Raw genomic sequence first — 26,797 nt, 5'->3', positions numbered from 1 at the left:
TATCGTCCAGAAACTATAATCGATCAAACCGGAAGCTTCGTAGCCGCTCGCGTAAAGGCCAGGAGCCAGCGTTGGCCACATGTGTTTTGCGGACCGTTTTTCCGTGGAAAAAGATCGCCGAAAATGCCGTGTTTACGTAATCCGTGTTAACGCGACATTAAAAACGGTGCCTCCGAACACGCCGCAGTTGTGACAAAACCCTTCGGTCTGTCCACAAAGGAAACCACGAAGAAAAACCCAGGAATTACAAAAGAAGATTCGACCCGAAGATAAATTCTAGGCCCAACGAGGTGTACTCCGATTGTCCGGTAACTCTTGTCGCCTCGCTGTTCCATACCATAATCGACTAAGTTTAATCAACCACGGGTTCGGCTGTAAAAAGGTACACGTTCGATAATTCCATGCCGGTTAGTTTAGCGCTCGGCTCTCGTGAAATCGCCGAGTCAGCGTGTTCTTAACCACGCAGCTCTGTCGCGCCTCGTGTGTTCCGAAGTTCTCGAGAACGTGGGTTCGAGAGCGTGTCGGAAACTGCAGAGTCGATCTCGAATCGTCCGGATTTCGACAATCGAATCGCGGACACGTGCGGGGAGTAAGAATATTCAGAGGATCGTTCGTTAACGACCGCGTGCGTGCACGCCGCGCCTTCTGGAAACAACGATCCCTCGTGACGAGACTGCCGAGTGGGCGTTCTCTTTCTCGCTGATCTGAAAGAGAACATACGCATAATCTCGGTGTCGCGGCGTGCGACACGTGCCTCTTCCCGAAATTCGACTCGTTCGTGCGACAATTGCACGGCGACTTCGGCGAGACATGCGTCCGGTTCGCAGCGCGGAGGATGTGCCTAGGTCGGTGTGGTAGAGCCGAGTCGACTCTCGCGAACAGCTCTCGATACTTACGGTCTTGCGACGAGGCAGGCGGACAGGATTGATGTGCTCCAGGGTGCTCGACGCGTCCCAGGACCCCTCGACCGCCTGAGAGTCCTCATCGTCCTGTAAAAAGACTTTCCGGACCCCTCGTGTTCCGGGACCTCGTGTTTTCGTGTTTCGCCGCGTGCCGTTCAAGATGGCGGCCAAGGTGGCCAGCGGCGGTCAGGGCAGTGCCAAGAGGGAGGAGGGCCCCAAGGTGTCTTACGCAAGTATCGTAAATCCGAGAAGCGACACCGAGAACCGGCCTCCGAACACAAAGGACAATAACAAGGAGAACATCGGCAGTCAAGTGGCCCAATCCATGCCCATCAAAGATCACATGGTCTCGCAGAACCTCACAGTCAGGGGCAAGTCTTACCAGAAGAGTGGAAGGAGATTCAATCCTCAGGGAAAACTGGAGAGGCCTTACACTAGCGAATTCTCTGTTGCCAAACAAAATCAACTGGCTGTTGAGAAAGAAGGTCTCCCCAGAGAAGGAGCAGAGCAGCAGCAAGAAAATGTAGGTGAGAATGAACAGATGAACGGGGATGTTGGAAGTGACGGAGAATTTCAAACGGTTGCTCCAAAGAGTGCCAGGAGAAAGGAAAAACTGCGAGAGCACCATCGGGATCACAGGGAACAACACAAACACAAAGATCACAGGCATCCGCTGAGAGGACATAATGGAAGCAACGAGAGAGCTCATAAGGAGTTAAAAGAGAGGGGAGAGAGAACAGGTGCTGATACTATCGTAGGAAGTAGAGAAGCTCCGAAAGAGAGTGAGGAACTGGAAGCTGATTTCGATGCTCAGAATCAGCCTCCGGTGAAATATATTGAGGCACCTTTGCCAACTGTTAATCCTTGGACCAAAAGCAAATGTACAACACAAGATCCCCCTCCCAGTTCTGTTACTCCTGCACCCCCTGTAAGCTTACCGGTTGTGGAGAAGCCAATCGAGAAGGAAAAGCGGGTGCTACAGCCTCAACAACAAGGAATAGTTGGTAAGTGTTTGTTCATGTTCAATTATGTTTATTTTTTTATTATTTCATGAAATTATGCTAAAATACACACATTGGAAATACTGTCTTGGCTTTAAACATAAAATGTATTTTAGTAGGATGTTTACAATTTTTTTTTATTATTTTTTTTTAATACTTGATAAAAATTTACAGCATGATATAAATTTTTATAGATCTTGAGTTATCTGTTAAACAGGGATGGTGATAATAGTATGACAGAAACATATATTTTTAAATGGCCCATAGAATACATATGCATGCAGATTGAAGTAAGTTATTTTGATTACATATAGATATGCATATAAGGGCCAATATATTTTCAAGTTCTATTTCATGGGTTTTGTATCAAATTGGCCTTGTACTTTGTACGTATGATGAAAGATACTCTTATCAACTTCAAGAATATGGAACTACCATCTTTGAAGGTACTGCTATAAATACTTGACATGTGGGAGGCTAATGGAAACTTACTCAAACTCTTACTTACACATTGTGCAATATGTGTAATTACTTGTTCTACTGATAGTTATTTTATCAAATTATATTCCACTGTTGGGACTGATCCAAAATAACTGATTTTTATTTGCAATATATTTTACTTCTTATGCATATTCTTTAAAATTAATTTATTTATAAATAAAACTCTACATGATTAATTTTAACGGACAATGTTTGCGAAATACTAGTCAAAACGCTGTACTGAATGTTTCCTGTTCGCAAATTTCATTTCTGTCTATAAATTATGAATAGTTTTTAAATTTCTAAAATAACGAACTTAGTCCGAATGTTGCCATCTACAGACACTATGGAAGGTGTCCGCCCGAGTGCGATATTCATTTCGAAATTCGGGATACGAGTAAACACGTATCAAATACGAATTTCACTACTCCAATATTTTGATCGAATTACTTTTAGGAGTTTCCAGACGAACTATTCCAAAATACCACGTGTATTATCGAGCTGCAAACTAATTTCGATCAATCAAAGATTAACGGACTTTAATCGTGTACATGATCTAAACGTGAATACAATTCATAGCATGAAGATGTTCATATAATTTCAATATTATTAATTAATAGTTAATCTCGCGGTTATTATATGATTGCTAATGATAAAAAATATATCTATTCTAATATAAGCACATATTGATAACTCCGATTCTGAACCGGATATGAGTATAAATACTCGAGTACTCAAATCCGAATCGAATATTAAAATACCCAAGCGGCGTTGAGTACTCAGCCAAGGATATATTCACGAACCATATTAATGTATAATAATTATATAAAATATAGTCTGGATAATGCTTCAAGAAACATTAGAGCAGAATTTGCATCGAAAAATTGTCGATTTCTTTCCAAATTGCATTAACTTTTATAAAATTGCCGATCACGATATGGATGTATGAAACGGGAACACGTTCGAGTGGGAAGAACTTGAGCAGGTTCCACGCGAGTCACGGTCGTTCAAGTATTAGAGATCGTTAGCGATGATAATAATGGGATATTTCTAGGTACGATTCGATCGCGTTATCTCGGTATTGACGACAAGTTTTTCGGTGCACGTGTCACCAGCTAGAATCGTGCTGGCAATCAAGGTCTCTTAACACGTCAGCTACGGTCTCTTTCTTCATTTGCATAACGAACGTTTGTGATCTCTTTCTCGACGACAGCCCTTCCTTTGCTATGAAACGAACTTTCGAACATGTGGTCTCCGGGTTAGGTCTCCGATCCGCCATGTTGAACAAGCATTTATCTAAGTTACTTTTATCAAGTGCTCCGATAAACTTCGGCCCCCTAAAAATCTTCGGCCTCGTGATTTTCTGCCGCGTTCCAGAAGACGATTTTCTAGAAATTGAGAAATTTAATCGTGATTTGCATATTCCAGATCAAAGTAGACTCGGGAGAATCTTCGTATTCTAACGAGCGTAATTCTGACAATTTTTTCCCTCGTAGAGACAGTAGCGTTTTTAACAACTGATTTCATAATGTGATATAAATACTCTTCAACTTTGTATAGTGACAAAAGATTTGAGGCCAGTGTGGAAATTGGAGTGTTAATTGTAGAAATAGCAAGTAAATTTTCTAAATACAATCTAATCTATCCAGATAGTCAAGTTGCATCGAGTCTTATATATACATAATTCATATATGTTTGCGAGTTTAGAAGAATGTTTATCATTGAAGAACCACTCCCTAGGCCTGAATGTTTGTTCAATCGTCTCTATAGGATAATGTTGCTCGCCCTAGTAACGGGAGACATTGAACAAGTTCTAAAGCGCCGACTTGCATCGGGTAATGGGGGGTTGGGGGGGGGGGGGGGCAGGGTGGAGTTAAGTAGAGGCCTAGGACAAACGTTAAACCCATTAGGTCGTCCAATATGTTCCCTCTGTTTCCCATGAACGCAGAATTTCGCGCTTTTCTTTCGAAAAACATTTAGAAACATACTAACGACCTTCAACAACTGTTAAACTCCAATCATTTATTTGAACTCCAACGATTAGTCTGTATTTTATTCAACAGTCTGCCAGGACCGGAATTTGTATAAATCACGGTGAGGGCTTATTGTATTGGAAAATGAGAGCCGATAATCGACTTGCGGAGAGCGTCTTCCGGTGAATTATGAACAGCGTTGACGCGAATGAATAATAATTGTCCATGAATCTATCGATCGTATGGTCGAAGCTATTCCCTTTCACCTTTTGCGAAACGCATTCGATCTTACTCCGGCTATAATTGTTCGAATTACTTTGACGAACACTGAAAAAGTAAAAACCGTCGGGGGCAACGACATTGACACTATTCCTAAGCGGTCGACAGTGGGTCGCGGCACGTGATGCAATTACCAGCGCCTCGTAACTGCATTACGTTCTTCGGCTGTAATCCAGACGTTCACTCTCGAATTCCTCCGGCATCTAATCGATGGACGGCAAACACGATCGTGTGCAATAGCTGCATACAACGTTGCAGGAAATCGATACACGCCTCCGAGTAATCTTTCTTTATTTGCCGATCGCAGGCAACTATAATTTGCGAATCTGCACTGTTGCGCAATTATCTTCACCCTTGCGAAAGGCTTCACCCTTTCATGGTATTTTCTTCGACAATTCTTTTGTTTCATTCCACTCGATTTAACGAGTTAAGCGTCGACCATCGACCCGAACAAATTCCTACAAAATCAAAATGAACACTATCGAATCCAAACTAAATTATTAATCAAACCGAAACTGGAAAGACGAAATTGATCATAGCGAATGTTACTTTATTTATTCTCATTCTGAAAATTCGATCGAACCTAGCTAAAAATTATGTGCATGTGTAGTTTATGTGACACTTAACGTGTTGAATCAATTTTTTCATATTGCAGTGTCAAAACGAAGCGATATGCTAGATATACTAAGTAGCAAAGTTGCAAACTCCGAAACACATCTCTTGCCAAACTACTGAAGCCTGTTTTGCTCTTCCGGTTCTCAATTCTGCCAATATTTTCGGTTTGGCTTCACGTATTTGTTCCGCTAATCCGATCAAAACTGTAAAAATCGCTTTGCGATCGATCCCCCGGTTATCCCAGTGGTCGATATACATCGAAATGTGTCGCAGAAAGTGAGAGCGGTGAGAGGAAACCTGTTCCAGGCCGTAGGCCTTCTACCTTCGATAAAAGTAGATTCGTAAAGGCCAAACGAACGCTTTTCAACGACCGAGTATTTTCGAGCGACGGAGTACGGTAGAAACCAAGTGTCAAGATCATTTCCTTTTCTCCGCTTTTTGTTTCAACGACGCCTGCTAAAATACACTTGGGTGGTGCAGGCGGGCGACACCGACGGAATACTGATGACCGCCTTAAAATATTCACACCCGAAATTATCCGAGTTCCGTTTCTACGTTCGGGACGTTTTGTCCCTTGGACGAAAACTTTCGTCGCTCGCTTTTCGATTTTTCCGAGGGAACTTTCCACGGTGTCGACTTATACTAGCGTGTATCTATTATTGTATATTATTAGTGTATTATACTAGCGTGAAAATACTTGTTAAAAAATTTCAGCTTCCGCGATGAAACTGTATTTCTTGTTTCATGGTGTCACATTTTGAAAAAGATTTCTACGTAATGCCATTACCGGGAAATAATCGTAGCAGCCTACTCAGTGAATCGCAATGTGTGGAGAACATTCGTAGTTGTTATTACAATTTTCTTCAATTATAGTACGTTTGCTTTTATTATTCAAGCGTTAACAATTTACCCATTGTTACAAGGTACAGTTAACAATCCCGGTCGACTCGAAGAGAAGAACGGATAAGAGAAACTTCTGTCGATTACCGCGTTGAAAGGTTTTTACGATTTTGTTTTACGTGTTGATGTTTTATCGGTAATAGCAAACTAGCAAATTGACTTTTTTGTCTCTATAGAAGAACAAGATAAGAGGACCTTCTATCAATTATTACGGCAAGAGAGATTTCGCGAGGTAATTTAAGATAGGACGGTTAGATGACTCACCAGGTTCTACAAAATGATTCTACGTTAGAGTTTGCCAGAGATACTAGTAGCAATTTATGGAGCTATGAATTGTGCAGGGCACGGGCTCCAGAATTTACGTCTTGAATTGACCGGAAGCTATTAAACGGGTGCGTATGTATAATAACGTTCGTATACGTACCATTGTACCGGCTGGTTATCGATGTAACACGCTACGGGACAAATCGGTTGCCATAAGCTCCTCGTACACGCAGGAGACATTGATTTCTTGTGCGTACCTTGTAACCCGAACTCGTATTCGCCTACGATATAATCGGCTATTTGGAAAAGCTTCGGTCGATATTTATTAGTGCTATTCTTCGAACTTTCGTCGCGAAAAAGGAAACTATGGGAACCGGTTGGGATAATATTTTGCAGTCTCGTTCTTTATCGGTGGAGAAAAATTGGTCTCGGACGGAAGAAGCGTCTGAAGCAGCGCCGATTTTAATTAGCAGCCAAACTAATGCTGTTATCGATTTTGAGATGAATGCGTGGATCAATGCAAGCCGTAGTAATCATTTGGCGGAATTTGCCAAGAATTGGGGCATCAAAGTATTAACTGCGAGACGCTTAATGCACCGGGTGCACTCGCAGGGTGTCCTCGCAGTCTACATTGAGACACGCAGTCTCAGCCTAAGAACACGGTGATCGTTTGAACGAAATAACAAAATTAGGTCTTATAAGGCTCCACCTTCGAGGAGCGTGCCCAGCTGATTCAACTTTAGCTAGTACACACGAACTATTGACGTGGAAAAACAAACGACTACTGGAGCGGCAATGAATTCAACGGCTTAATAATTTAACAGCACATTCCCGGAGGAGTTTGGAGTTTGAAATTACGTAAGAATGGAAAAAAATCGATATCTTGAACCCGTCGTCGCAGTTGTTCCCTCTTGAACGCCACCTGAAAGGCTATAGCGAGGAGTCGAGGAGCAGCTGCGAGCATTTACCGTGGTCGGTCGCTGCGAGCCTTCTTCAAGTCTGCCTTTTCGTTAAGCAGCTCAGTGCACCGCCGACTTCCGAGCTGCAACCGTGCGGTCCCTCGTTGCAACTTCTACCTCAATAAGAACTTTCCTACAGCTCGCCAGGGCACTGCGAAAGTGCTTCGAAAAATATTCCGAACTCTTCTCGTTGCGCAAGTGTTCGGTCCTGGGAAGAACCGCAGGAAAATCCGATGGCTGAGTCCGCGAGATACATCGCAATTGCAAGTGTTTAGATCGTTGATACAGTTTCTGTGTCGGGCAGAGCGATTTCCACGGCCGTTGCCAGCTGTAAAATTAGTTCGCCGAGGAAAATAGTGTCGATGCGATAGAAAACGCCGCTCGCTATCCGTCACCGTCGACGTAGAACCGAATTGCCACGGAACATATGGCAACAAGTTTCGCATGATTCCTCGTCGCCGGTTCCCGAGTGTATCCGAGTGCATCCGCAAGGACGTTGCGAGTCGGCCTCGCGGCCAGCCTTTGATCTTTCTTAGGCCGCGGGTGGAACCAGTTCGCGCCGGCCAATACTATTTTTGAAAACGGGTTTCAAAGACCCACTCTACTCTTTTACTCTCGATCACCCGATATCTGAAGTCGATTTCGAGTTAAGTCCGAAGCGGTTCTCAAAAGATTCGACGTTGGCTTGACGTCAGTTTGCAAATACGTTTGCAGTTGATACGAGATTGATGATGCAAAGTTAATTCGAGATTGATTCGGAGATGATGAAAAGTTGATTCGAGATTGAATCAGAAATGATACAAAGTTGATTCGTAATTAATACGAAGTGGATTCTAAATCGTTTCAAATAAGATTTCAAGTCGGTTTAAAGCTATTTTAAATTTCATGTAGAAATTATTGCAAATTGATCGAACATCAAAGCGATTATTTCTTTTCTTTCAACTCTACCCGCGACTTTGAACTGCAAACGAGGAGAAGTACGGCAGTGCACCGCGGCACACACCTGTTGCACTCGTTGCACCCGTTGCATCGCTCCGAAACAAGACAAAGCGATCGCGTTCGAGTGCCGGGATTGAAACGTGCTCCGCCTAAGCGCGCGACCGTCATGTTTTCTCTGTTCTGCTTGCTAACGCCGGCAAGTGTTAGCACACCTGAGTGCGCTTTTACGTGAGCGTTATGTAAAAGCGGCGTGCGATCGCGAAATCAAGGAACAACCACTGTGTTTTGCGACTCGCGACATGAAGATCAACAGGAACAAAGCCCGTTCCGCTCACCGTGAGTCTCTCAATTTACATATTTCTGTTTTTCCATGATTTTTCACTAAATTTGCGATCAAATGTTTTCCGGAAAACTAATTTTCACGCACTTCAAATCAGAACTCTCTTGAATACGTTTCCTTTCACGATGAAACACCGTTGAAGTAAATATTTTTGTAGCAATTACTAGATACTGAAGTTTCATTACAACTTTTCAACATGTTCGCTTGTAAGTTAAAACGCTATTGTATTACGTTGATGGAACTTGAATTGAAAAAATGAAGTACAAACGACAAATTAAAACAGCTACGAAGTAGATCACAGGGAGTTGTATTAACGGCATTGTATCGAGTAGAAGTTCTAGGACGAAATGTGTCCTACCTTGGAATAGTTGGTTTTCAAAGAAATTATGCGACTATTAGTCGGCTCGTCAGAGGCCCGTAAGTAACATAATGACCCAACGATATTGTTTATCGTCAATTATCTGACGGTTGTTGACAACGAATACGTTCCGGTTAGGTGTCATTATTATTCCGACGATATCCGAAATTGTCACCCGAAACGAACTTGGCAGCAGAACAAAACCAGAGGCGGCCGAGAGGCTGCCAGCGCGAGTTAGCGTTCGAAGATAGCTCGAACTCGAGCCAGAGTATATGAAATAACATGCTCGAGGTGTTTTTGGATCACCTGGAAGCCATTTAAGTTACTGTCACACGGGAAAAGCAAAATGCTTTGCGTGATACGCGTTTTATCTACTTTCCCGCAAGGTGACCGTCAAATAGCTTGGCGCTTATCTTGTTGCCTCATTTTTCTGTAAATTGTTTGTGTACAAACGTGGAACTTACTTAATGGAAATTAGTTAAAGAATAATTAAATCGCTAGTTTTTCTGCGAATTTCTTGTGGTTGATCAAACAAACTATTTTAATTATAGCCGCTGTCGCAACTTTAAGAATTTTTCTTGCTTTAGTCGTAAAAGTTATGCGTATAATTTTTACGAAGAACGATTCTATGCACCGTTCCAACTAGAACGATATTTTTGTTACAGCATTATAAACGCTCGAACGTATTTAAGGCGATTGCTTTCAAAGAATTTACTTAATATTTACTTAATAGTGGTCACTTGTTTTTTTTACTTTACGTTTCTTGTTTTTATTTTAACCATAGAAGTCGTATGAATGATTTTTACGTAGAAATATTCCGTACAATAGTATGAATTTGTATAACGTTAGGAACATTTGAAGATATTTAAGTAATTTTCAAAGGGAGGCGAAATTTAGAAAGTTAATACTTTTTCTTATTAGTACTATACATTCAACTTGAATGAAACGAAATGTTTGCTGCAGCAACAAACATTCCTCTTCTTTTATTAAATTAATTATGTTGTCGACGGAGAACATTGGCGTGTTTCTCGTAAATTCACCAATAAAATCCAGATTTATATAAAGATTTGCGGCCTGTGATTAACTCAGGATTAACGAAGCAATCTCAGGTGTATCTCCATACGCGTTTTGCTAAATAGCAGGTGTTTTTTTTTTTCGAGACGTCGCGAACTAATTTAGCAATAACTTGCAACGAACTCGCCAGCGTTACAGGTAATGTGGGGAAAAAAATCCCTGGCGAACAATAAAGTATTAGTGACTTGCACAATCCCTTCACTTCGAGCAAATACAATTTTCACTTAGAGAAATTCCTGGGACATAGAGCGAACGTTGAGGAAACGATTATGCTACGAATGCCGCAGCTGAATTTCCAACTAGAAATATCTTTAACATTTACCTTCGGACTTTCGAACTTAGGCACGATGCGCATTCTTCGGATAATTCCTATTCGTATGTTTCTCGCAATGTAGAATTTCCTATTGAAAAGAAAGACAACATTGATCGAAGAAACGTCCGTTGAAAGTTTTACGTCACAGCTACCTCGCATTAAAATAATTCGAACTTTGCCGTTCCAACGAATTCAAGCATTAAATTCTGAGCCGTAAAAGAAATTGCAACACAGACATAATTTTCGGTCAACAAAATTTAGAAAAGGAAGTGAAAGCTTCGGGTTTGAAGGATTTTATTGCGTTATCAATCGGAATCATCGTGATGGGTGTTCGCGAATTTTTCTGCAGCCAGTACGTCGGGCGATAATCAAGATGGTAACACGAGTGGCGGGTTACTTTCGCTTTCGCGGTGATTTGTGTTTTTGAGGCGAACGAAAGAGATTGACTCGAATGAAAAGGGGTCAACGAGCAAATCTACGGCTGTATCACTTGCGTAACAACCTGCGGTTAGAGCAGAGCTGTTTCGCTCCTGACACGAGCCGCATCGATTATTTATAGAAAATAAGGGAATCGCCGATAATGTGTTTTCGTGAAGCCGTATAAAAATCTTTCTCTGTGTGTTCACTTTTACTTACCGCTGCTAGAATGTTGCTTCATGCGTGACGCACCGTGTTAACAATCATTCGCATCGTTGTTTCGCAAGGAATTTGCGAGAGAGTCGGCTGATTAGGTGACATTTCAATTAATAGATGTTCGAAGAAAAGTTTTACACGATTAATATACGGTTACTGATATTTTTAGAGATTTCATTTGGAAGGAAAAGCTGCATTTTCTATTTTTAGAACTTTATGCTACATTGGCATTCTCGTGTTTAAAAGAATCTATAGAATCGTTTTATGTGAACAACATTTCAACAGCTTCTATGGTCGATGACATATTCTTAAGATATTTGTTTTACTTCATATTTAATAAATTTATAAGGAGAAAAATTGTCGCAAAATTGTATAAGCATTTTAATAACGAAAAACATCGTAAATCTGTTGCAGAGAACGGTATCAACTCCGGAAGTCAACCAACAATAGTTACAGCGACAAAGGACAGAAGAAAATTTAACCAAAAGGTATGTGTCGCTTGCTGATTATACCGGAAACCGACAAATTCATGTTCCAGTCATCTTTGATATCTTAATAGCTTAATTAAACACGGTATACTTCGAATGAACCTTCGAGCAGGCACTATTTTATTTGTACCTCGCCGATGCTTGGTTGCGAATATTTATGTGATTTTCAAATTTCACAAAATCAAAGATATAAAATCAAATGTTGTAGTCTCGGCAGATAAAACTGTTCGAAATGGCTGTGCAAGCTGCATAAAGATTCGCAACAGTAATCGACGAGTTTATCCGCCGGAACAGTGAATGTGTTTTTCGTGAAACAAATTATCAAGTGAAGCGTTCCGTTGGATTTTATGGGACGCAATTAAAATTTAGTTGGTATATTTAACAGGCAAGCGACTTCTCGGACATCGGCGATTGGCCAACCTTGGGCGCTCAAGGAGAGGTGGGTTGAATTTATTTATGGTTTTTCTTGGTGGCTACGTCCTTCGAGCAACTAACTTTTTCTTGATCCGATAAACAAAGTAACTATGGTTGACTTCGTTTATTCCTCTAACCTACGCTATTCTCGTTGTACTTCAGAATGTTTCGAAATATTCCTTTGACTTCAACGACTCCAAATTTCATTATATACGACTTCCTTCACAAAGAGTCGATAAGAATTCCTTGTTGCAAAAGCTAGAACTCATAAAGTACTGTTACGTACTTATGAGCGTAGAACTTTTGCGAAAGCCACTTCAAATGCACCATCACCAACACAGACTACTGTATCTGTGAGACCTGGTTGCAGTTGTACAATTTATTCGTAGAAATCTACTGTTTACTCATTCTTCGCAGCTTTCTGTGAAAATAATTGCCGAATACAAATAAAATATAATTTATCTCTAGAAGAAGACAGCCGCGGTAACAACACAGAAGCAAAACGGTGTTTCCGAACCAAATAACGCTAAAGAAAGCACTGGGACGATAGAAAGCAGAGGGAAGGAGAACAAGGAACAGAATCACTGCCAAGATGACAGCGACGAACACCTCGAAGGCAGTGAAAAAAAAAAGAAAGGTAATTATATCCGGTTCAGAGCAATCAAGAATTCTTTTAGATCGATTCGGTTGCAACTGTTTCTTTCTAATCGCTACTCAGAGGTATTGCAAATTATTTAAAATGTATTTTGTATTTTTCAGTGAATAAACAGAAATGGGTGCCATTAGAAATTGATATAACAAAGAGCAGAAGTAAAAGAGAACGATCTCCAAAATACTATAATCACAGGGAGAAGAATGAGGAAGGTGTGTCTTGTTTCTTTAATTTAACACATGCATGGCGATTCAATTTCATCTTTTATGAAAGCATTTTTATGCTTCGGTTTTTATAGAAGCCGAATCATTCAGAGAAAGGGAACACGAGAGGAGAGGATACAATGTGAGAGGAGGACGTGGAGGGCGGAGTTTCAGAGGGAGAGGAGGACGTGGTGGTCGGGGCGCCTATCGGGGTAGCTTTAGGCACAGACACGACCAAGAATATTTAAATTTCACAAGAGACTATATGCAGGTGACTACACATTAGACTATATTACTGCGTTTCATATCGCTTATGAGTGAATTGTGAATTCAATAAACGACAATAATACAATGGAACTTTATGCAATCCTACATTTTTGTGGGAACTTCAAAGAAACAGAGGTCGAAAGAAAATGGTTAATCATGTTAACCCTTTTCATATAGTTTAAATATTTTTGCATAAAGTTCAAGGTTTAGTTATAATAATTGATCAATGATGACAAATTGATGGGAATCTCTCAGAACATCTTTGGTGAACAAATGAAAGTAGAACTGACATTTAATAGCCTAAAACAATAGGACGCAAGCGTGTAAAAATTTTGCGTCAAAGTATCATATTTGTTACAGATGCATAAATACGGACTTCCAGCTTACATGATGCCTTACATGGGAACATTTTATTTCGATAATACAAATTTCATTAACGGAGATGACTTAACGACGCTTAAGGAATATATAAAGTATCAAATGTAAGTTCCGGCGACTCCTTTACAATTGTTAGTGTAATTGTTGTCTCATAATCATGACTTTGCAGAGAATACTACTTCAGCGAGGAGAATCTTTTAAGAGACTTTTTCCTACGGCGCAAAATGGACGCGCAAGGATTTTTACCAATTACTTTAATTGCGTCTTTCCATCGGGTGCAGACTTTAACAACAGACGTGGGCCTTGTCATCGAAGCGATTATGGAATCTGACAAGCTGGAACTAGTGGATGGTTTCAAGGTAAATGCAATCTTAAATTGATGTTATTCTGATGCACATATTTCTAAATCCAACTACATACCACACATGTACTGGACAAAATATAGTGCTATAGCAAATTGAAGAGGATTCGCTAACACCATCAGATCTTATCGATGGCGTTTGAAAGTAGGCCTCCTCACAACCAAATACTTTAACCTAAATTGAAATTACTCGATCATTATATAGATATTTTTAAGTACGAATTTATTTAGCGTTAAATTCGATCTGACGTAGAACTTCCTGCTATGTACATGATTAGAATTGCTAAATATCATCTTGGTTTCCAGGTCAGAACTACTATAGACCCTCTGAAGTGGCCCATCCTCGACGCAGCCGGAAATCCTGTCTATTCCGAGTTGTCTGACAGATCGAATGCGTCGCAGAACGAAGTAATACTCTTCTCATCTGAATCCGATTTTTGTCCGGCCGCCAGACCCTTACCAACGATCCCTCTTCCCCCAGTTCCACGTTTTCTTCAATCCAATCTCTCGACAGTAGGCAGGCTCAGCGAATCGGAGAGCGTATCCTCGTCGATAGGTGACAATTTGAATCCCGACGTGCCGGAGTTCATACCGAACGAACTGACCAGCAAGAACAGCGAGTCTGTTGCAGCGGAAGCAACCGCGAGTGACTCGCAGGTGAACGAGACGCAATCCGCTGATTCGCAAAGCATTCCATCGTCGTTGAGCAACGACAAGTCCTCCAACGTGGACGACAAAACTTCCGCGATCGACAAGAGTACTAGCAGCTTTAGCGATCCATCGGGGGTCAAGGTTAACGGTGAGATGCAGCCGCCGAGCGACGACGTGTGGAAAGAGGTAATTTATTCCTTCTGCTGCAGCAAGGCTGATCAGCAAATTACATATGCAAAACAACTCGTATCTAGATGTAATGTGACAGGATAACTATTAATTTTAATTTGTGTAGGTGAGGCGGAGGGTGAAACCGTCGCACAAGGAAAAAAACGAGGAGAGAGAGAAAGTCGATAATATTAAAAGCGAAGAGAGAGAAGAGCTTGACTTTCAGTTCGACGAAGAACTTGATACACCGCCTCCCACTGGCCGGCACAATGCGTTTTCTGAATGGTTGGTCTGCATTCCATTATTCTGTTGCAACACGAGGGCAATTTATTGACAAAAATATCACGCAGGTCCGAGGACGATGAGGATTACGATTTATCGGACAGAGATATAAACAAGCTTTTGATCTTCACGCAAACAACAGTGCCTATGCCGACACGTATTCCCAAGCACGAGGGTCACGATCGGACGGGCGACTGGACAACCAGGGTAAAGATGACTCAAGACCTCGAGCAGGCCATCAACGATGGTCTGTACTACTACGAAGAAGATTTGTGGACCAAAGATGGTCAAAGAGTAAGTTCAGTTAATCCGTAGCGAATTAGAAGATCTTCAAATTGTATTAACATTTTTAATACCGTTTACAGTATAGTTCCTGTTCGTCGATTGCAAGCTACAAAACCGTGAACGTAATTAGTCAAGCAGATTTCGAAAAAATGGCGCCTAAAGCCCCTAAGAAAACGAACCCTGAAGTTCCTCCTCCACCTCCGTCGGCCATGGACGACATGGAGGTCTCGCAGTCGCTTCCAACACAGGTATCGGGTCTCAGTGTTACATGCAAGAGCGTAGACAGAATTTCGCTTAGGAGAAAGCAAAAATGTTAGACTAAATTAAACTTTAATTTTACGTAAATTATTTATCTTTTTATATAATACACGCAACAAATAAAATAAAACTTATCAAGATATCAAGGCGGTTAGCCGCGATTCTAACTTTTTGATGCTACTTATACAATTATGTTACTTTTCTGTCATTTATTTCTGTAACAAAATTAACTCTGAATTTTAGCGTTTTTGGTCGTCGATCACTAACAAGAGAATGTTATATTGTATTATGGTACTAACATAACATGTTTTCATAGGTGCCAATAACTATAGATATTCAAGAGAAGAGAGATCGCCGAGCGGAAAAGAACCGCAGAAACGACAAGTCCAGGCTAAGTAGAAGCGGAGTAGTTCCGCGATTCTTCGCTGTGGTAAAAGATGAACCTTCAGTCGATCCCAGGACACCGAGAAAGAGGAAAACGCGCCATAGTAATAATCCTCCTGTCGAACACCACGTCGGTTGGATAATGGACGTCCGAGAACACCGACCACGCACATATTCCACGGGGTAAGTCCACGATATCTAAGGATAGATACTTTTCTGCTCCGACTTAATGTCTTGTAAGATGTCTTGTGATTGTAAATGACCAACTAACCGTAAATAATTTTTGGATTTTTGCAACATTGCAGAAGTAGTGCTGGAACAAGTCCAAGCGAAGGCTACCTAGCGAGTAGTTATGGCAGCGTGCCGCAATCTCTTCCTACTTTCCAGCACCCGAGTCACGCTTTGTTGAAAGAGAATGGTTTCACTCAGCAAGTGTATCACAAATACCACTCGCGTTGTCTAAAGGGTAAGATCCGTACATATAAATTTATTTATTTTTTAAGGATCGAGAAAATTTTTTAATGATGATACCAATTTAATTTTGTCTTCTTTTCCCGTCTTAAGAATTGTGATGAAAAAAGATGATCTGAGAATTACTTACATCTATTTAAAGCGTAATTTGACTGAGCTGAATGGAGGTTTCAATTATGTTTCTTGTATTTCAGAGCGCAAGAGACTCGGAATCGGTCAGTCTCAAGAAATGAACACGCTCTTCCGTTTCTGGTCGTTCTTCTTGAGAGAAAACTTCAATCGCACTATGTACGAGGAGTTCCGAACCATAGCCAAAGAGGATGCCTTAGAAGGTTATCGATACGGTTTGGAATGTCTTTTCCGATTCTACAGTTACGGTTTGGAGAAGAGGTTCAGACATCATCTTTACAAGGACTTCCAAGTTGAAACTATACAGGATTACGAAAGCGGTGAGTGTTTTTTAAAGATTATGCGAAAGCATAAATAGGTTGTTCGACTGTTCAATCTGTCAGTAGTTGAGCGGTAGAACTTGTGCCACAATAAAAGAAATGCAATGCTGATGCCGCGGAAATGTTTTATCCTGTATGCGGTATTCAGCTTAGCGACACATTTTATAAATTCATGAAAAATGTAAAATATGCTAATATAAATTCTGGTTGATAGGTCAATTGTATGGACTCGAAAAGTTCTGGGCATTCCGAAAGTATTACAAACAATCCAGTCAGCTGCAAGTGAGTCCCAAATTGCAGGAATATCTGTCCAAGTTCAAGAGCATTGAGGATTTCAGAGTTGTGGAGGTAAAAAAAATGATTGACTATATTGGAAACATGACTATCTTGAGTCGGGTTGTTTTTATTAAAGTTAAAACATCTTGTAAAAAATGTTCAGATGCTTTAGACTAGCACTCTTTTTCACTAAAACCGCTCTCGTTGAAATTGAACAACGCTAACAGTGTCTTAATGATTTCAGCCGCAAATAAACGAAATGCTGCAGGCGTTCGCAGCGAACTCACGCTCCCAGGCAGCAAAGAGACGCAACAGGAGCGTGTCTGAAAGCGCAGGTGGGATGGAGGCGTCTCCTACGAACCGAGTCCGCCGTTTGTCAGGCGGGTCTAGCACAGTGACACTGCCAACAAGTTCGACTGCCGATGGCAGTAATCCCGGGTCACAGAAGTCTCGTGTGGACTCAGTGAACATTTCCCAGTTTCGCAACCGAGCCGGATCGTTCGGCTCGGGTCGACTGGGTCATTCCAGGCGGCGAAACGAGGTCTCGAATTCGTCGAGCAGCCAACACGATCTGAGCAAACAGCAGCCGCGAAGTAGACAGAACTCGGGTTCGTTTGTCAGGACGCAAGAGGTGAGCAAGTCACAGAACACTGCCAGGCAGCCGGGCAAGCCCGAGCAGAGCAAGTCGGTCGCGATCAAGACGACGGAGGCTGCAGCTAATGGTCAGAAGTGATTGTCCACAACCGGGAAGGGTAAGTGCAGAGGCACTTGCCCGATCGCTAACATGGACAAGCGCTTCGCGCCTCTGTCAAGATAGAGGATACTCGTTCCTGCAAAAGCGAGAACTGAACGTCCCACTCGAGAAAACAAAACCGCTAACAAATCACACACACGCGTACCGAGTACCATGGCGTATTCTGCGTCTCCGAGGTGTGTAGGATCAGCACAAAACGGTGTCTCCGTCGTTGTACATAGGAAAAGAAACACGAAAGTCAGGCTCGATGCGGAGGAACGATTTGCTATCACACGGACCGGGAGAAAGATGTATCCCGGTCGACTAGGGAGGTTCAGCTGTTCTTAAGGTAGTCTGTTAAGGTTGTATCTACCGATATTATATTGCTATGCTCTTGCTTATCGGGAATATGTACTGAATCATACTGCGCGTGGTCGGTCTTCGGTTTTGTGTAGCGGATAATAGAGGGGCCAGATGAACCTGCGAATTTAGGTGATTAGGCACACACTGTGCCACGTGTTCGACGAATAGCGCGCTCGCTCAACGCTGATGTCGCTCCTAGTCCAAATTAGATCAGTAGCCATTTTTTTATTCTCTCAAAGAAAGTAAACGACCGTTGTGCCGTGCTCCAATTTCAACAATGTTTCACTGCTTCATGCTTTTATCACGTCGGTGGTACTAAAAATGGGGCATTCAAAAATGTTCGACATAGTTTCTTTTAATGGTCGTGTTTTACAGTGGTCCGCTTCAGAAACAAGTTTCAACGAATATCTTGGAAACCGTCAATGATTTAAATGGCCAAGTCGTGCACTTTTTAATAACAAATCTAACTGCGGAAACTGGATTTTGATATTATTATTTGTTTAAACGATACATTATAAAAGAGCATTTTCTGTTCATTTTTTCCATTTGAATTGTTAATGCATTTTTCTGTATTTCGTAGGACAATCGAAATTTTTATTTTTGCATTGTAAACAAGGTGATATTTGTAATGTATTATTTATATAGTTACTGAAAAGTACATAATTTTACCATTTAAATTTTCTAACATTTCTAAGATCATAAGCCGTTTTTTTTTAATTTTATGGTCTGTTATCATCTTTTTAGGATAAACCATAACCGACTAAAAGAATCTGCATCTAATATTTTTGTTCGAACTGTCATCCAAGTGGCTCCCTTCAATTTTTATTTGTTATGTAAACAATATATTCTTTTGAGTTGTGTTTGCATTAATAAACGTAGATGAGCGTACAAGCAAAGTGCTTTGGATGATGCTATTTATGTAATAATTTCATAAGATATTATTAGTTTGGTCAATAAATCATCCAGTTTTTTTCCATAAATGGCAATATATAAAAAAGCAATGATTTATTGGCTAATAGATTACATTGTTCAAAAAATTGAACAATCTGATTTATAATTTTTTCAAGGCATAATGGAAAACTTGAATTTTGCAAAAAAGATCTACAATCTAATAATACATCACTTCCATAAAAATTTGAGGGTGTCACTATCACCACCCGTAACAAGATTAGAAAGAAAAAAAGATAAAAGTGACTCAAACTTTTGTGGTTCCTCTGAAAAATGAATCCGGATTATTCCAACGGGAATCCTGGAATCTACGTCGACGTTTAAAGATGTGGGATAGCGAGAAAACTGCGGAGTGTACAAATATTTTTCTAGCCACCATAGCGGCAAATCTCCCCCGTCGAAACTGGGAAACACCAATCAATTGTACGCGACCGATGTATAACTTGTACAAAATGTTGAATCGATTGAGATATTAATCTCGGAATTGAAGAAAGATGCTCTGCTCGTGGTCGGTGCACAATCATTGTATTTTAGAAGTATCATAGCTTCAGGTATTGTAGCGTTCCTTTTCGCGATTGATGCTATGTTCAGGATCACGATATAGAAAAAATATCGAAGCTGGAACAGTGAAGATTCGAGATATACAGAAACGAAAGCGCAGAAACGCGAGGAAAATTGTCGTTTCACCTGTTAACAATTTTACAAGATCTATTGTACGCGATTGAAAGCTCAACAAATTAACTCTTACTATAATATATTATATAATGAGCGTATGATATTTTCTTGGGATTTATGAACGACGAGGAGATTGATCAATTTTATGAATTTTCCGATTTTTACAAAATTACCTATTTGAATTTGTATAAATGTTCTCGGTCGATAGATGTAAAACCGAATATTTGTATTTGTTTGAAAAGATATAGACAATTTTAGGATTCGAGGAAGGGCTAGTATTTCTTTAGGAACCTAATCTGTCACCTTCATCTGAAAATCATTTATGATTTTATACTAATATTCGCTTGAAAATGTCGTTAACTTTAATTTTTAACAGTCGTCTGAATATACATTCTGTTAACGGTGGTACGGACAACGAGTTAACTGGTCCTTGACGGTTAACAGGTGAACGACGAGATCTAGAAGATCCATGAAAAAAGATATAAGAGAAACGAGAAAAAATTCCGAAACAAGCTACAAGGAATTTCGAAACGGAAGAAATTTTTGGAAACTGAAATTCAATCGGGAATATTCGTGTTCGACCGATCAAGAGAGAAGGAGGAAGATTCCGTTTTTAAGGATAATTAGGAATTATTAATTAAGCATACGGTTACGTAGAAATATGAGTTAGAGTAGCGATTCTCTGTCGGCGGGGGTGGAATTTGACTTTCTCGAGTTTCGCCGGAGCATGGCGAGGCGAGAGAGTCTACTATTAATCTTACTTAAGGAACAGCTTAATTGTTAGGCCGACTGTATTATTTAAGCAAGCATAAACTAAAGATTTGATTCAGCAGGAGAGTGAAACTTTTCGAAACACGAATGGCTGGCTCATTCACGTAGCGCACACACATACACTGTATCTCGAATTTTTGTTCTCGCCATGTTTGTTAAAACATGCAGAGACGACGCCTGGAATACTTGTAGATCTGTTCTTGCTACCCTTCTGTTTTTATTTTTCTTTTTTTCTTAATATACTAGTCACACGTTGAAAGTCAAAAGTCAACGGCGAGTCTTGGGACTGAAATTGTTAACTCCATTTCCGCCGCTGTCCTCTGAATTCTCTTCTTTTTCATTCTACGTATTCTTTGTAACATTGTATATCTATGCCCCAAACGAATACAAATAGGCAACTGTGTAAGAAATGCTCTTGTTTGTTTAAATCATCTGTAACAAAATTGTATTTCTGTTGAAAAAAATATCATTTGTTTTACATTATTCACGCGAAGCAGTTCTACTTTTTAAAAGATCAGACTTTCTGGGTTACGTGCGGCAACGGAGGATCTTGGGAACTCTTTCAAATGCGAGGTTGATTTTTAAACTGAAATATTTATTTGCTCCACAGTTTTTTTTTTATATATCTTCTAATCTGAAACTTTGCTATCACAAGACCGAGTTAGACTTGGACAGATTCTAAAAAATTGCACGATCACGAGACATTCAGCCATGTAGCCCGTATTAAAATCAACGAAATTAGTTTTTATATACAATTGTTACCGTAATAATAAATTTTATTTATTTTATGTAATCCGTAAACACTATTCATAAACTTTCTCTAATTACTAGTTTGGATTTCTTTGTAATTGCACTTTTCTAGAAACTGTCTATTTTTAACTAACAAATCGGTTAATCTTTGTATAGCATTCAAACATTCCTTGCTTCAAGTATTCTGATCGTTAAACCTGATCGCTGCTTCCGAACCGGTTGGATCAGACTGTGGGTCATTCGTTTTTCTTAATTCAGTCAACCGATACTTGTAAGCTACCAGTTTTACTGCAATAACCACGAACTCGATAGACTTAAACAGCAATAATTCCGCCTACACCGAGTTGCGATTGATCAACGAGTTCACCATTTTCTTTAGAGGCATAGAAATATTTTCCTAATATCTGAACAAATCGGACATGTAGTTGCCGGAATGTTCCGAATGCTTCAGGCTTTGGGAAGATTCGTTAATAAGCCATTTGATCTTTTTTTTTAACTGTCAGAGTTAGCAAAATGGTAGCAAGAGGAAGGATAGAAGATAGACGGAGGGGAGAGCGCGTCAAACTGGACGAAGATCAATTAGCACAAAGTGACAGAGCGAACTGTGAGAGAGAGAGCACAGGAGCGAAACTGAAACTAAACTAAACGTATAGAAATAATACATGACCTGTACATAATTGCGTTCGGTAGCGTTCGCATCGCCGCTCGAAACACGCGGCCGATCGTAGCTTTAGGAACTAACGCGTCGAGTTCGCGAGAAAAAACACTATTACCAGACAAAAAAAGAGTGAAAACGATAGGTTAGTCGAGCTAAGTTAGACATAACGAGGTCCTAGTTTCGCCTAAAATTCGATCGTCCCAGCCGGAGGAACTTGCGTTACCGGCCAACATAAGAAAATTGTATGTTTGGCGGCTTGAATCATTGTTTCTCAAAATTCAGAGCAAGTTGAACCTGAGATTCGATAGATGCATCGTGGACAAGACACCACATCGTGGACCCTCAAAAGGGCTGTTCCTGGGCATTTAAACTTTATCACCCCTGCTCTATGTGTATTTGTTCTCGGTAATTATTTAATCCTAATCACGGTACCAACGCAGGGTGCGAAAGAAGATTGTATAGTTCCGTGTCCCTCGTCCACGATGAAACCTTCCAGAGAGTTTCCAAAATGTGTTGCGTGAAGTCTCCTCTGGCGAACGACGATCATGTAGCATAATATTGTAAATACTTTTTATCGGAAGTCCACGGAGTCGCATCACCGGGACAGCGTCCTCTTAAAAACGAGAGAAAATCGCATTATACATATTACGCGTTATTATATCGTCACTTATATACAGCCGCTTGGTGGAAGGTATGCAGCGATTTTCCAGCGACCTTCGGGGATCGTTCGATGAACGTTATCGTATGATCCGTCAGTGATTTTTATTTTCTTCTTGCGAAAGTTTCTTTGATAGTGTAAAGAATAATGGGAACCGATAGAGCTTTTATTATCGATTCTTGTGAAAATTAATGGAGCAATATTTGATAAGGATAAGTGATCTAGATTTTCTATTCAATCAGATAAAAGTCTTCCGCAAGAGAACTTACACTTAATGTCTCGTTAACGCGGCTCGACTGTGTCGTCATAGACAAATACATTGTCAAGAATTGGGCACGGTGTCTCGTTGGCTCTCAACTCGGTCAAATGATCACTGATACAAGATACCACATCAGATGGAACGAAAACAAGATGCTAAAGTCGTCCCTTTCTGTTGCGTGCTCTTATGCGGGAAATGTTTAGTAATTTATAGATTAATTGCCGATTAATGTCAGTATAAAGTTCCCTTGAAAAACGAGACGATACGGAATAGCTGTGCCTCTTCCATCAAGCGCGCGCGCGCATTTGCGTATATAAGTATACCATTAACGTTAACAACTATTAATTTTACATCTAAGGCTTATTAATAAATATACACTCACGTGGGTGGGGGGATAAACCGGTGGAAGATAATGGGGGTTAAAAAAATGTACGAAAAAAAAGCGTTTCCTAATAAGATACACTTTGTACACGAGGATCGAGCTTTTCACCGTCTCTTACGTTTACTTATTTCCTCGTATTTATGACTGATCGCTTGTGTTCGGTGTATCTTTGTTTTTCTTGTCGTTTAAGCTCGTTTTGTTTGTTTTCTTTCGTTTTAGTTGTAACATCGTTTCGAAGAGAGTTATTAAAAAAAAAAAAAATAGCAAAACACGAAAAACAGAGTTGTTGATGGCGACGATCGGTGTCTTTAAACGCTCGAAGTCGCATTTCTGCTGGAAGATGTCGAAGGTCGAGGCGAAAACTACAACTACCGATCGGTGTACTTTCTCGATGATAAGACGAGGAACCCGATCGAAGAGAAACTGAGATCTTCAAAGTGGAAACGCGACTTTAGACCTCAGCCGACTAATTCTCATTGGTTTCACACCTTGTTCGCCCTTTTTTACGACTCGTTTATCATTGATCCGCCGCAGAGAATGGTTCCAAAATGCCTCGAATAATCGATCGAGGAGAATTGCGCGTGTTCGATCCTGTCGCGAGGCAAACTCGAATCGCCACTATTTTTCTAACTGGTTTTTGACAGCGTGTGTGTCGATCGTAGTAGTTGACGAATTGATCTCTTTTTTACGACCGTCGAGCACGGTTAGGCGAAACCTTTACCGTTTAGCGTAGCTCCGATGGAGGAACGGAAAAAAACTTATCCTGAAAAATATACACACACGACACACACACACACAACCGTAGACTGATCTTTCCGTAACGATAATTAACCTTCGAAAACACACACAGAAACCGTCTATTCGCGTCTAGTCGGTGAACGAGCGGATCGTTGATTGATTTAACATCGTCGAGATCACGGAGTCTGCTTGATTTTCGAATTGTCATTTAAACAAGATTTTACCCGGGCGACGATAACAGCGAGTTTGCAGTAGTGGATGAAATTTTCGTTCGTCGAATCGGGAACAGAGGAGGGGAAGGAAAAATTTTCGTTTGTACGATAGTGCCTTTGACTAAAACTTACTCTCCGAAAATCGTCGGTTTGCTCATTGATATCAGATTTATCGGTCTGCGAACTCCTTTCGTTGAGACAAGGGATGGATCTCTTTTATACAACGCCTTCATACAAACGGGTAACATTAAATTGTTACTTAACGTATTATTCATTTTGACAAGTGAATACAATTTCGAATGATCTAAAATGCAAAAACGATTTAGGTCAGTTGTTTCCTTGAGGATTTGCCCCTTTTTGATTTCTTTGCTGGGGTTTACGAAATGCCGTCTAACTAAAATGTTCACAGTTCCTTTTTACAGGCAGGAACATGTCGTGTTAATAGTGAAAGGGTTCGAGATCGATACGAACTCGTAGATCATTCGAAAATCAAGCGAGACAGAGAACGACGACGGGGTCATCCCGATCATAGTAATCATATCCGAGCTTTTCGTTCGAGGAACTTATGGCCGGCGTATTTTTTCAGACTTAGCTACAAGAAATGCATAAGTAGAAAATAGCGAAGGTTTTTCTTACTCTGGTCCGACCGTAATGACGATCATTTTGCATAAAGGAAATCGGATACGAATAAATAATCTGCTCCGTCGAGTAAACTCGGCCTTGTACATAAAATATACATACGTAGCGTGTAAGCCAACTATAAAATAAACATATATATATGTATGTGTGTATATATATACATATACAGACATATATATATGTATATATATATATACATTATAAATACGAATATAAATATAAAAAAATATAGGAGAAAGAAGGAGGGGAGGGTATGTATGAAACGAGAATGCGTGGTACGTCTGTTTGTGAAAGAGAAAGTAAATTAAACAAAAAAAGTATAACATACAGACATATATATATATATATATACATGAATATATATATTATTTACATAACGGTAGCTATAACGCATCGCCTAGAGACATAACAAGATGTTAAGTGGATGAAGAATGCTACAAGATCGAAGATGGTGTGCGAGTGATTCTTTGATGAAGTCTGTACGCGTAGGAGGGTTGTATCGTTTATGAATGTATAAAATAAAAAAAAAAGGAAGAAAAACGACAAAAAAACCAAGCTGCAAAAGAAATCTCTGGTCTCGATTCTTCTGTTACCTACGTTCTCCTTAATTAACCACATCCTTTTTTATATCATAGAACTATGGTTCTGTTACTTTAGCAATCACAAAAAATACACTGCAATCGAATATTTTACATGATTCCTAAGCTTTAATTTAAGACCACAAAAGTTTAAATATCTCAATGGGAATGTAATGTTTAATTATTCAAGGTATCTCATAAAAATTAACTTGTTTTCCTAAAAGTTAACTGTTGCATTTTATTGGTCTTTTAACATGATTGCGAATTTTTCAAATAATCCTATTATACGGCATGATTTACAGTTTCGATTCAAACTCAGAAGAATTTAGAAATTTCAACGGAAACATTTTAAGAATTATTTGAAATAATCCCTTCAAATTGAGACAGCCTTTTGCAAGCTGATGGTCTGAATTTTTTAAATTTTTGACAAGATTTCAAATTTGTATACATACTTAAAGAGATCTGTCGCGAAGTGCGGTTTTCCAGAATTCATTTGAGCCCTCGGTAGTTAATAAAATCCCAACAGAAGAGTGTTAGAATATTTTTTATTATTCAATTTATACGATAATGACGCCTCTTGTGGCGAAGTTTCGTAACTCCGTTCGGGATTCGTAGAGCGCCAATTAGTAAACGGCAAAATACTGAAACTGCTAAACCAAATGGAGCTTCCAGATTTCACTACAATGGGCGCCACTGGTTGACTAACAGTTTCAGCATTTTGTCATTTACTAATTGGCTCTGTACGGACCTCGAACGGAGCTTCTTCATTTCACCACAAGTAGCGCCACTTTCATTAGACTACGCAGATGATTTTTTACCGGATTTCACATTGTTTTTTATGGTGAATATAACAACAATTATCCATTTTCTATATTTAGAATAATAAATAAATTTGTTTCAAATACGGACGCAGAAGATTTTCCTGAACGTTCTTGTGTCCTTAAATAATGTATTTAGCCCAGATCTTGTAATTAAATTCTCCTGGGAGGACATAATTGTAGTTCAACTGTTTAGAAACTATAAATAAACATAATTGTGGCTATCTATAGTATAGTATGAACGTGCTATGATTTTACTATTCCATAACATTAATTTAGTAATAATATTAATAATATCAATTATGCAGGTAATTCCAGGAGGTTGAGAATAGGGGGGGGGGGGGGGGTTAAATAATCTTGATAAAAGTGTTTCTACATATTTTGTTGTAAGATATAACGCGGTCGGTGCTCGTGTCACTGTTTACTTAGGCCACTGGTTTCAACGCTGTCCCCTCGTTTTCTAACGGGAGCTACTAGACAAGTAGACGCGTTCGTAGATTAGGAGGCCGAACGGTGGTAAGTCGAGAAGAGAATGAGCTGCCTGTTTTGTCCGTGGAAGAAATCGATACGTCAGGGGAAAACAGTTTCTCAGGAAATT

General features: G+C 40.1%; 1 protein-coding gene across 4 annotated transcripts; it reads left to right on the top strand.

Annotated features, from left to right (window-relative positions):
- The first annotated feature begins 2 nt into the window (after positions 1–2).
- Positions 3–23,502, top strand: Larp (La related protein). 4 transcript variants are annotated; one of them, XM_078196551.1, is made up of 17 exons: positions 3–1,906; positions 11,445–11,518; positions 11,904–11,957; positions 12,404–12,569; positions 12,692–12,796; positions 12,883–13,058; positions 13,415–13,536; positions 13,602–13,791; positions 14,100–14,630; positions 14,740–14,897; positions 14,963–15,188; positions 15,260–15,427; positions 15,754–16,004; positions 16,127–16,287; positions 16,487–16,741; positions 16,956–17,089; positions 17,262–23,502. In XM_078196551.1, the coding sequence occupies exons 1-17, from the start codon at positions 1,063–1,065 to the stop codon at positions 17,748–17,750; spliced, it is 4,104 nt and encodes a 1,367-aa protein (XP_078052677.1). In that variant the 5' UTR covers positions 3–1,062; the 3' UTR covers positions 17,751–23,502. The 4 variants fall into 4 exon arrangements, with proteins under 4 accessions (XP_078052677.1, XP_078052676.1, XP_078052675.1 ...); XM_078196550.1 differs by having other exon boundaries at positions 12,401–12,569; positions 12,886–13,058; XM_078196549.1 differs by having other exon boundaries at positions 12,401–12,569.
- Positions 23,503–26,797: the final 3,295 nt, after the last annotated feature.

This window comes from Augochlora pura, chromosome 2, assembly GCF_028453695.1.
Source record: "Augochlora pura isolate Apur16 chromosome 2, APUR_v2.2.1, whole genome shotgun sequence".
Lineage (NCBI taxonomy): Eukaryota > Metazoa > Arthropoda > Insecta > Hymenoptera > Halictidae > Augochlora > Augochlora pura.
This window is presented reverse-complemented; position numbering and strand designations above follow the sequence as displayed.